The sequence below is a fragment of the Bos indicus genome, chromosome 21 (genome assembly GCF_029378745.1).
Source record: "Bos indicus isolate NIAB-ARS_2022 breed Sahiwal x Tharparkar chromosome 21, NIAB-ARS_B.indTharparkar_mat_pri_1.0, whole genome shotgun sequence".
Lineage (NCBI taxonomy): Eukaryota > Metazoa > Chordata > Mammalia > Artiodactyla > Bovidae > Bos > Bos indicus.
The window spans coordinates 47,831,827-47,844,230 of record NC_091780.1 but is presented as its reverse complement, the minus strand read 5'-3'; the positions used below and the strand labels follow the sequence as shown (position 1 = coordinate 47,844,230).

Here is a 12,404-nt window from a genome sequence, read left to right as displayed (position 1 = left end):
ACTATGATGGAGACAGGAAATACAGAATGGGAGGGCTTTCTTTTCAGAGGAGTAATTTTTCACCAAAAAAATCTATGACACAGAAGACTGTGATTTAATTTTCTAGGATGTTGGAGAAGACTTGGTAGAGAAAAGGCAGTTGAACTACTCCTATGGGTTTGATAAATGTGGTGATACTAATGATATAATTTGCAGAATGCTACAGTAACTGATTACAAACTACACAATTTTACATACTATCCAGTTTATTCTTCAAATAAACTCTCCCTGTGAAGTCAGTGTAACTGTCCAAATTTTTTCACTGAAAAAATTTTGCTTCAGGGGTTAAGTAATCTGCCCCAAATCTGACAGGAAATAAGTAGGAAAGCAGGGACTCAAACACAGGTCTGTCTGATTTGACTACAAATCTTGACTATCTTCTACACTGCAGCGAGTCTCATAGGACGAATACAGTTCTCATGAAGGAAAAGGGCCAAAGGCTCCAAGGAGAGAGGCCAACATATATAAAGGCATTTAGCCCTGAAAAGGTAGTGCCCTTCTGAAGAGTGAGACAGCGCAGTGTGAGTGAAATGACAAGAGGAGGGACTATGCAATACACATTGTTTTAAAAGCATCACATGTATTACCTCATCTAATTCTTACAACATTATGAGGTAGGACTATTACTATCCACATTTTATTGTCCACATCAGCATAATGTTTTAAAATAAAATGTCCTAGTTCACATACCTATACATTCTGAATCCAGAGCCTGAGATTTTAAATTAACATGCTGAAGACGTATGAGCATTTTTACTTATTTTACCATGATCATATACTAGTTTTATAATAGTTAGGAATGAGCCGGTGAATTTAATATTTCGGAAATTACTGGTGATCTTAAGAAGAACAATTTTGGTATAAGAGCTAACCATAGTGTATTGAGTAGTAGACGAGCTAATGGGAATTGAAAAATTAGAGTGAATACAGATCAGCTATTTAAGAAATTTAGTTATGAAGGGAAAGGGAAAATGTGAACATTTTTAGTTTAAATTTTGATTATTGCCTCGAATACTGATATATTTACAAAGGACCTTCAAAAATAATTGCTAGTAACAGTAATTCAGATTATACAGAGGATACTAATACCATCTAATAACATCTTACAAATTGGCTTCCTGGAAAGTTATCATCTTATATCCAATAAAATAGGCTGATGCCCACCATAATGTGATGAAGATACACTGCACACTTGAGGGCAACTAGAGATGAAAGACAGTGTGTAAAATATGAAAAGGAAAGCCTGATAATACTTCCTCTAGGTCTGATTGCTAGAAATCAGAATAAAAGATTTAACATTTAAATTAAAATTTAACATTTAACTCTGGTAACTGACATAATTATTGCACTTAAACCCTGTCCATGGTTGGTGCCATTTCCAAGTCTTGATTTGTCTGTTGTTAAATGTGAAAAATAAGGGCAATATCACTAGTTTTTCAAAAGGTTAAGCATTATAAGCGAAAATGTTATTTCTACTTCTTGGGGTACAAAGTTCTTTCTTTTTTTTTTTTACTGTATTTTTTTAAATTTAAATTTATTTATTTTAATTAGAGGCTAATTACTTTACAATATTGTATTGGTTTTGGTTTTGCCATATATCAACATGAATCCGCCACGGGTGTACACATGTTCCCAATCCTGAACCCCCTTCCCACCTCCCTCCCCATACCATCCCTCTGGGTCATTCCAGTGCACCAGCCCCAAGCTTCCTGTATCCTGCATCAAACCTGGACTGGCGATTCGTTTCTTATATGATATTACACATGTTTCGGTGCCATTCTCCCAAATCATCCCCACCCCCCTCTCCCACAGAGTCCAAAAGACTGTTCTGTACATCTGTGTCTCTTTTGCTGTCTCACATACAGGGTTATCGTTACCATCTTTCTAAATTCCATATATATGCGTTACTATACTGTATTGGTGTTTTTCTTTCTGGCTTACTTCACTCTGTATAATCGGCTCTAGTTTCATCCACCTCTTTACAAAATAATAAGATAGCTGATGAGATTTAAAAATGAAAGCTGACAACATTTCCAAATATTTTAGAAATCTAATGCTCTTTGGGAAACACAATTTTAGGGAATTTTAGTTATGTAAAGAAATTAAAGGATTGCATGTAAAGAAAACTTTGAAATTTAAAGTATTTGTAGCTTTTAAGCAAGTTGATCCAAAATAGATCTTGACTGTCAAAAGTTACTGATTTGTAATTGACAATGAAATGAGATAGACCTAAATATCTATCTTGGTGTTCTTAGAACATTAATATTTCATTGTGAATAATTATAGACAGTTGCTGGTCAAATATAAACTTAATCTTTAAACCTATAAAAATGTAATATCATAAATCATAAGTTTCAAGGTAGAAGACATTGCTTTAAAGATTAATATGCAAAATTCCTAATCTGTTTTAAAAAAGTCTTGACTGCATATGTACCTGACCTTGGGCTATGAATCAAGATATAAGATATAATTTCAGGAGTGTGAGGGAAATGTTTGAGACCTATTTTCAAATAAGAAGTAGTGAGAAGTAAGAAATCTTGAAGTTAGCACTTACACTTCATACTGTAAAAATGAAAAAAACTGCTAAGGAAAAAGGTATGTTTTAGAACTCTTTGTCTTAGAATTTAGTGTCTTAGAATTGAATGCGACTAGGTGTGTAAATGATGCAATGCTGTTCGCAATACATAAAAAAAAGGCTCTGTTAAAATGACAAAGTTCTATTACTTTAAAGCTGCCTAAGAAAATTCTGCTACAGTGTTCAAGTCTCATCAATTAACAAGCGATTTCATTATATGGTAAGTTATTTGTTATCATTTTGCTAGCCATCATTAAAGACTGACTGATTATGCAGCTTTATTTAAATCTGAATAAAAATGCAAAGATTATTTAAAATAAATATCATGCACTATGAAAGCTGTGTTGAATTCTTCAGAGGAGCAACACAAGAAAACGAATTTCACTGTACTGGATTCTATGTACCTAGAGGTCTCAAACTGCAAGATCATAGAAAATTTCAGCTCAGGCAGGATTACTTTGATGCTAAATGAATAAAATTAGTAACTTGCCCATCTCTTCCCTTTGCTAGTAACTTCATGCAGTACCTATGAAATGATTTTTATCGTATGGCCTCCATGAACTCACAAAGATCAATTACTAAGTTAAAAAAAGTTAAACACAAACAAAAATAAAAGTTGTTTGCCCTAAACAGTAACCATGATTCCCAAGTAAATGACTTTTTGACCCCAAATTTAAATACAACACGTAGTCTAAACACATGCATTTGGCTCAATCCACTTCTGTCTGAAACTATTAATAGCATGAATACATATTACTTAGTTGCCAAAACAAAGTGCTTTTGCCTCGTTTTGTTTCATACTTTTGAAATAATACAAGATCATTTTACTTACTTCTGAACTTTATCATTGGCCGTTCGGGAGGCCTCTACAGCATGCTGAAGCTCTAATTCCATGTTTGCTCGATCTGTCAGAGCTTGCTGCAGTTGGGTAGCCAGTTCCTCATTTTGTTGTTGAGTGATGGAAACAATGTTCTCTCTATTTTTTAAAGCTTCTTCATAGGTACTAAGTGTAAGATTAAACTGATCCTTCAGATTTTCTTCTTGGGATAAAGATTTGTGTAAACTAAGAAAATATAAAAATAAAAAAATTTAAACATAAATATGTAGGCTTACAGACCAATAATCTATTAAACAAAAAGCTCCAGTTAGAAAGATCCATTTCTAAAAATCAATAAAGGCATACTTAAATGGATAAAGTAATTTTTATATCATAATATTATACTTGATAATTATCCATTTCTCTGCTTCTAAGCTGAAAGCTACCCAGACAAATGATTATCTTTGCTACCAAAGCATACAAAAAGATGCTGTAAGATGTTAATTTAATTATATCAGTGTAAATATTACATTCAATTTTCTTTAAAAGGAATAGCAAAGAATTGGAAAATAAAGTATCTCTAGGTAAATAAAAGAATGTAATAAGCTGACTGCAAAGAAGTGAGAAGTAAGAGAATGGGCATCAGTTTAGTAGATCCAGGGTCTAATTCAGCTGAACACTTAATGAGAATGAATGAGGTTTGTACAAATACTGATCAGCCTTATACACAGCATTTTCTACTTGTCACAGTTGAGATATGAATGAGGTTAAGATTACCAGTCAGACCGCACAGAAATAATATGTATTCAGATATATTTTCTTTTTGTTAATGAATCTTACTCCAAATACACCCACTCATTAAGTCATACAGAGAAACAGCATATAAATTAAGACCAAATGAATGCAGAAGAAAACGCAGACAAATAGAATCCTAAAATGCTAAAGGTCAAATCTTTGATATGTCATTACATCTACCACCTGAGGTTATTTTGAAATGGCACCAAGCACCTCACTCAATTAAATAAAGACATTTTGAAAATATAAATATTTAATAAGGGGAAATTTAAAATCCACACAGGAGATGTTCTTTTTTTATTAAATAAAATCATTTCAGTATATGCATACAAAAGAAATGTCGATGGGAGACTCGAAGTAAAACAACCCAACTATATAATACAGATTGATAATGTTGAAAGAAAGTAATCTAATCCTTAAAGCTGCAGAAAGCTTGTCAGGGAACTTTAACTCTGGCTGAATATCTAGCCTAGTACTTTATCTAAAACTTTTCCAACTAAAGTAATGATAAATTTCTTCTTCTTGACTTCACAACCTATACACCTCTCCAAGGTGCTCACTTTGGAGAAGGTGTCACAAGGAAATAAGATGGACCTGAGGCAGGGACAGTTAGCACACCAAAAGAAATCATTCCAGAATTCAACTTAATCTGGAAGAGAGAATGCTGCTACACTGTGGTCTAATGATCGATTACTGTGTATGAATAGAAATGGTGCATGGTGCCAGATTGGCGGAGTGCAAGCAAAGTGCCTTCCTTTGTGCTTTTTCACCTCCTTATTTATGTATCTAACTCTTATTTCATTCTTCTTTCTACCAATCCATGTACTTAAAGACTTCTGTCTCTTGCTCATTTTCCTATTCTTTCTCTGTCCTCTCATACTTTCTACATTCTTCCAACTTCCAATTTCTTTCAATCCACTCTTTTTGTTTACTTGAAAGATCCAAGAAAGGAACTAAAAACAAAACAAAACAAAACCGCTAAAAGGTCTATGTTCTTTACTTTTAAATGTCAATTACATTTTAAATTATATACTGTGCACAAATCTAAAACATTCAGCTTTGACAAAATGTAAAGAACAAAACACAGAACAAATACAGAAGACTCCAGTCCTTACCGTTGATCCCCTTCCCAAAGGTAACCACTAATTCAACCTCTATCAAGATTAATATTGCCTGTTTTTGAACTTTTTGTCTGACTTACTTTAGCTAAGATAAAGTTTATGAGATTCATCCTGTTGTTGCATGTAGTTCGCTTTTTAAAAAAATTCTATTAAGTTTTCTGTTACATAAATACACAGCAACTTATTTCACCACCCCACTGTTGCTGCCGTGAATAAGTTCTTGTACGTGTCTTTTGATGGACCTACGTACTTGCTTCTTCTTTGTTTTGGTTTTTGTTTCCAGGTTTACTGAGATATAAGTGACATAAGCACTCATACCTGGAACAGAATTTCTCCTAAGGGTATATGTATGTCCAGATTTAGCAGACACTGCAAAGTTTCCCAAAGTGGTCACGCCAGTGTATGCTCCCATCACAAGGGAGTTCCAGTTGCTCTATGTGCAACCTTAGAGTGGGACTGCCAGTCCTTTAAACTGGCCATTTTAATAGGGGTACAGTGATATTTCATTCTCTTAATGTTGTCTTTTGATGAATACAAGTTCTTCATGCTAATGAAATCCAGTTTATTATTATTCCACTTATGGCAGTGTTTTCTTGTGTCCTATTTAAAAAAATCTTAGCCTATCCAGTTCCTTTGTATTTTAATCTTACATATATGTTCCTCATTTAAAACTTAAAGTCAGTCAGGTTATTTTGGGAATTCTGCATTTCTTTATGATACCTAAAACACTCTCTAGTATATTATAAACAATTAACTATTAAGAATCAATGACTCAGTTTTAAAAATTATACCATTATTAAAGTCAATGTTATCCCAATTTAATTCCCTAATCATTCATCATTTATTAGTCTTCTATCATTTAATTTTTTCCTTTTGGGGAGTAAGTTTATACTAGCAGATTTTAATTTTTCTCTCAGATGGACCTGTGACTGGGACCCTTTATTCTCAAGCTCAAAAAGCTACTCATCATTCAGCGTGTTTTGGAAACCTTTAAATCCCCATCAAGGGTTTCTCAGACTGAAGTAGTAGCTGGAGTGATCTCATAAAAAGATGAATTAGATAATGTCACTCAAAACCCTATAATAGTTCCTTGCTGAATTCAGAATAAATCTCTGATGATAATAATGAACTACATATTTTAACTAAACCTCACAACAACTTGGAAAGTCCTATTAAATATTACTTTTTTACTAATAAAAAAACTGAAGCAAAGACATAAGTAATTTAATTAATCTCACCCCTAGCAGAGCCAGGATCTGGCTTTTACACCCATCACAGCCTTTTACGTGGGCTGGAATCCTCCCCTACTTGCCATGGGCTACAAAGCCTTCTGTCACCTGGTCTCTCTACGTACCACCTTCTAGCAGACATTCCATTTCTCAGGTGCAGCAAGCTTTTCCTGCTTGAAGCATTTGTTTGGAATGCCTTTCTCTCCACGCTTCTGTGTGACTAAGGTCCTAGGGCTCAGCATAAGTACTGGTTTCTCAGATAAAACTTTTATGTCTCTTCATTTAAATTTATATGTTCCCTCATATAACCTCTTTTCCTTCTTAGAACTTACAATACTTTGCAGTTTTTTTCAGTATCATGTGATTTACTTTCTAATTCCAACATATTAACTTACATAGGGAAACTTTACAGGAAGAATATATTCATAAACTTCAATAAATCAGAATGTTTATAATTTAGGGAAATTTTCTCAGAGGAATAAAGGTGAAGTAGAGTTGGAGAAGGAAATGGCAACCCACTCCAGCGTTCTTGCCTGGAGAATCCCAGGCACAGAGGAGCCTAGTGGGCTGCCGTCTATGGGGTCGCACAGAGTTGGACACGACTGAAGCGACTTAGCAGCAGCAGCAGCAGCAGAGTGGATATATTCCTAGTGTGTATAAATCTACAACCACTGAAGTAAGTTTTTGTTTTAGTGCTGTTTTTCCGCGGCCCCATGGACTGTATCCCGCCAGGCTCCTCTGTCCGTGGGATTCTCCAGGCAAGAACACTGGATTGGATAGCCATTCCCTTCTCCAGGGGATCTTCCAGACCCAGGGATGGAACCCGGGTCTCCTGCACTGCAGGCAGATTCTTTACCATCTGAGTCACCAGGAAAGCCTGCACTAACACTTTTCTTCAGAAAGTTCTTCCCTAAATTGACAAGAGGGTCACACTGGTTAGTTTTCTTCAGAGTCTTATCACATTTAACCTCTGTTCCAAGTTGATTGAGATGCACTGCTTTTCAGATGCATCTTTTCCCATACAGCAGCATTACAATTTAATGGCACTTAAATGACATCGTATAGGAAAATATTTTAAGTCGCAGTAAGAATACATGATAAAACAACAGCAGAAAAGCTGTTAATCACCCCCAGAAAGAGTGTGGCTTACAGGGCATTAACACCGGAGGGTAACGAACCCTATTTATTATGAAGGTAATGAAGTAACATAAAAAATTAAATTAACTCTTTCAGTTTTGAAACTATGTAATTCTTAGTGAATGTCTCTATAGAAAGTGAGCCTTTAAAAATATTTTTACCAGTATTTAATGAGTAGAGGCCAGAGATGTTGCTAAACATCCTACATTGCAGAGGACAGATCCCCATGACAAAGAATTATCCGATCTAATACGTCAAGAACGTCAAATCTGGTAAACAAAAAGAGACTGGATTTGGATTTTGAAGAAGGAGATTCAAATTTCAGTCTTGCTGTTCACTCTGTCTGAAAAATACAGTACCCCTTTGACTGTTATCTTCAACTCTAAAATAATGAGAAAAACCTCATTAAGTTTATATGAGAGAAAACGAGGTAATCTATCTATATGAAAATATCTAGCACAACACCTGGAAGAAACCAGCTATTTATACACTATATAATTTTTTACATTATATAATTTTAAAGAAATAATTTATATCTAATTATTTTGTATAAGATATCATATAAGACTTAGATATTTTATAAATACTATGATTAAAAAAACCTACTTGTTGCTACAGATTTTTCATGAATTGGGAGAAGTAACTTAGTTTTCCTAACCTTATCACTCACTGATAACATTATTAAATCATTAAAAAAAAAAAAACAACAGGCAGGTTTGGCTTGTTTTACTGAATAAAAATAAATAAAGACAAAGCCAGTATGGAAAGCAGAAGTATGAGCTATGCTGTCCTAACTACATTTTCTGAGAAAACAGAGCCTCTTTTTTACTTCCCAGTTTATTTCATCAATTAATTTAATCTGAGTTGCTAACTTACTGTCAGTATCTTTTCTCTGAATAACTTCTTTTAACATTTCCTGCAAGGCAGGTGTTTTGGTGACAAGCTCCCTCAGGTTCTGTCTGTCTAAGAAAGTCTTTACTTCTCCTTCACTTTTGGAGGGTAAGTTCCCTGGATGTAGAATTCTAGGCTGATGTCCCAAGGTTTAGTCTGACAATTCAAGGTGCTCCAGAACTCTGTTCTGCTTTTCTTTTCAGGCTTCATCCTACCTATGCTATCAAAAATTTTTAATTCTAGTCAAATGGTAACATAAACTATTCTTTAAAAACACCCTCACACTTTTCACTATAGATTACTGCTCACACTGTTGCCTCTACTATGAATGCCTGATCACTACACTTTAAGACCCAGATGAATAGTCACAACCATCATGAAGTCACTCTCCCATATCCTGCCAAGGAGACACAACTTCATCACTTTCCACTACCCTTCATACCTACTTTATGCTTGTCTTATCTTTTCTACTTTAATACTTTCACTCTTCTTTATTTCCTTCTATGGCCAATAACAGTGGCTTTTCTGTAAGAGGCTGGCAAAAATTATCTATTGAACATTGTTGCTTAAATGCTCCATTTGAACAAGTGGACTCTAGCATTCTAGAAGAGTCATATCAGTTTCACTTCCTTTCCTTTTGTTCTTATGTTTGTGCGAAGCCTCATTCTCCACTGTGTTCCCTCATCCCGACTCCATTCCATTCCATTCTTGAGGAATATTTAAAAATTTACCTTTTTGTTTTGAGATAATTACACATTCATATGGAGTTGTAATACAGAAGATGCCTGGTATCCTTAACCATCTTCCCCCCAACAGTAACATTTTGTAAAATTATAGTATAATAGCATCACCAAGATGTTGACATGGATACAGACAAGATACAAAACAGTTATTTCACCACAAAGATTCCTTCTTTTTCCCTACTTCCTTACCACTCCACCCTCTCCTTAAATATAATAACTACTAATCCATTTCCCATTTGTATAATGTCATTTCAAGGGGGTTATACAAATAGAAAGGTTTGGGGATTTTCTCTTTTCACACAGCATAGTTCCCCAGGAATTCATCCAGGTTGTTGCATGTATCAGTAACGGAATAATAATTTTTTCTGTGGAAATGGTCCGTCACTTCTAAGTTTCCATTTTTATGTATGTAAACTACCGCACAATTGCACTCGTCTCACACGCTAGTAAAGTAGTGCTCAAAATTCCCCAAGCCAGGCTTCAGGAGTACGTGAACCGTGAACTTCCAGATGTTCAAGCTGGTTTTAGAAAAGGCAGAAGAACCAGAGATCAAATTGCCAACATCCGCTGGATCATGGAAAAAGCAAGAGAGTTCCAGAAAAACATCTATTTCTGCTTTATTGACTATGTCAAAGCCTTTGACTGTGTGGATCACAATCAACTGTGGAGAATTCTGAAAGAGATGGGAATACCAGACCACTTGACCTGCATCTTGAGAAACCTGTATGCAGGTCAGGAAGCAACAGTTAGAACTGGACATGGAACAACAGACTGGTTCCAAATAGGAAAAGGAGTACATCAAGGCTGTAGATTGTCACCCTGCTTATTTAACTTCTATGCAGAGTACATCATGAGAAAAGCTGGGCTGGAAGAAGCACAAGCTGGAATCAAGATTGCCGGGAGAAATATCAATCACCTCAGATATGCAGATGACACCACCCTTATGGCAGAAAGTGAAGAGGAACTAAAAAGCCTCTTGATGAAAGTGAAAGAGGAGAGTGAAAAAGTTGGCTTAAAGCTCAACATTCAGAAAATGAAGATCATGGCATCTGGTCCCATCACTTCATGGGAAATAGATTGGGAAACAGTGTCAGACTTTATCTTTTGGGGCTCCAAAATCACTGCAGATGGTGATTGCAGCCATGAAATTAAAAGACGTTTACTCCTTGGAAGGAAAGTTATGACCAACCTAGATAGCATATTCAAAAGCAGAGACATTATTTTGCCAACAAAGGTCCGTCTAGTCAAGGCTATGATTTTTCCAGTGGATGTGTATGGATGCAAGAGTTGGACTGTGAAGAAAGCTGAGCGTTGAAGAATTGATGCTTTTGAACTGTGGTTTTGGAGAAGACTCTTCAGAGTCCCTTGGACTGCAAGGAGATCCAACCAGTCCATTCTGAAGGAGATTAGTCCTGGGATTTCTTTGGAAGGAATGATGCTAAAGCTGAAACTCCAATACTTTGGCCACCTCATGCGAAGAGTTGACTCATTGGAAAAGACTCTGGTACTGGGAGGGATTGGGGGCAGGAGGAAAAGGGGATGACAGAAGATGAGATGGCTGGATGGCATCACTGACTCGATGGACTCGTGCTGCGATTCATGGGGTTGCAAAGAGTTGGACACGACTGAGGAACTGAACTGAACTGAACTGAGAGCTGTTCATAGTCATCTCTTATTGTTTTTATCTTTGGAAAGTCCATAGTGATATCCTGTCATTCCTGATATCGTCATGTATCTTCTCTTTGCTCTTATGTGCTTCTTTCTGTTCTTATTTTTAATATTTTCCTCCTTCTGCTTGGTTTGTATTTATTTTAATGTTCTTTTTCCATATTCTTGAAGTAGGACCTTAGATTGCTAATTTGATACATTTCAAATTTCCCTAAGGTATGAATTTAGTGCTAAAAATTTCCCTCTCAGCATTGCCTTAGCTGTGTCTCGGTAATTTTGCTATGTTGCAGTTTTATTTTCATTCACTTCCACATGTGTGTGTATACATATATATACACACATATATACATACATATATATATCTAATTTCCCTTGACAATTCTCCTTTGACTTATTGATTATTTAGAAATGTGTTGTTTAGTTCCCAAGTGTTTGTAACTTTCTTGTATCTCCTTGCCACATTAGGTAACACTTAAAGGTTCCAGTAATTTGATGTGTATATCTTTGAGAAGAAGCATTTTTGGCCTATCACAATTAATAAAATCAATAAACCTCTAGCCAGGCTAACCAAGAAAAAGAAGATAAAAATTACTAATGGCAAAATGATAGGTCCTCACTGATCCCAGGCACATTAAAAGTAACATTATGAACAACTCTATGTCCACAAATTTAATAACTTAGATAAAATGGACCAAATTCCTTGTAAGATACAAACTAACAAAACTCATACAAGGAGAAATAGACAGTTTGAATAAGTATTTAGCTATTAAATGAATCAACGGTCAATAATATCCCAAAAAAGAAAGCACAAGGCCCAGATGAATTAATTAAACATTTAAGGAAGAAATGATACCAATTCTTTTTCTTTTGATATCAATTAGCTCTTCATAATCTCTTCCAGAAAGCAGAAACAGGAGAAATATTTCCAAACTCAATCTATGAGTCCTAGGATTATCCCAAAACCAAAATCAGATAAAGATATTATGAGAAAAAAACCCCTACAGAATATTATCTCCCATGTATATAGATGCAACAATTCTCAGCAAAATATTAGTAAATCAACCCCAACATAGTACACAAAGAATTATACACTCTAACACGTAAGATTTATTCTAGGTATAAAACATTAAAAAGTTGATTATTGTCATCCATCATAAAACAATCTAAGAAAAAAATATCATTTGATTATATCAATAAATGCAGAAGAAGCAATGGCAAAATCTAAGATCCATTCATAATAAAAAGTCTCAGCTAACTAGAGGGAGAGGAAATTACTTAACTTGATACAGAAATCTGCCAAAAAACCTCTAAAGCTAACATCATACTTAATGGTAAGAAATTAGATACTTTCTCCCAAAGATCACAGCAAAAGCAAACATATTTCTCCTT

General features: G+C 35.0%; 1 protein-coding gene across 5 annotated transcripts in view; it reads right to left on the bottom strand.

The window, feature by feature from the left end:
* MIPOL1 (mirror-image polydactyly 1) overlaps nt 1-12,404 on the bottom strand; it is a 307,526-nt gene that overhangs the window by 50,759 nt on the left and 244,363 nt on the right. For all 5 annotated transcript variants that reach the window (XM_070775479.1, XM_070775475.1, XM_070775476.1 and 2 more), the window contains one exon: nt 3,447-3,677. In XM_070775479.1, coding sequence (XP_070631580.1) covers nt 3,447-3,677 — 231 coding nt within the window. The remainder of the gene's footprint in view (nt 1-3,446; nt 3,678-12,404) is intronic.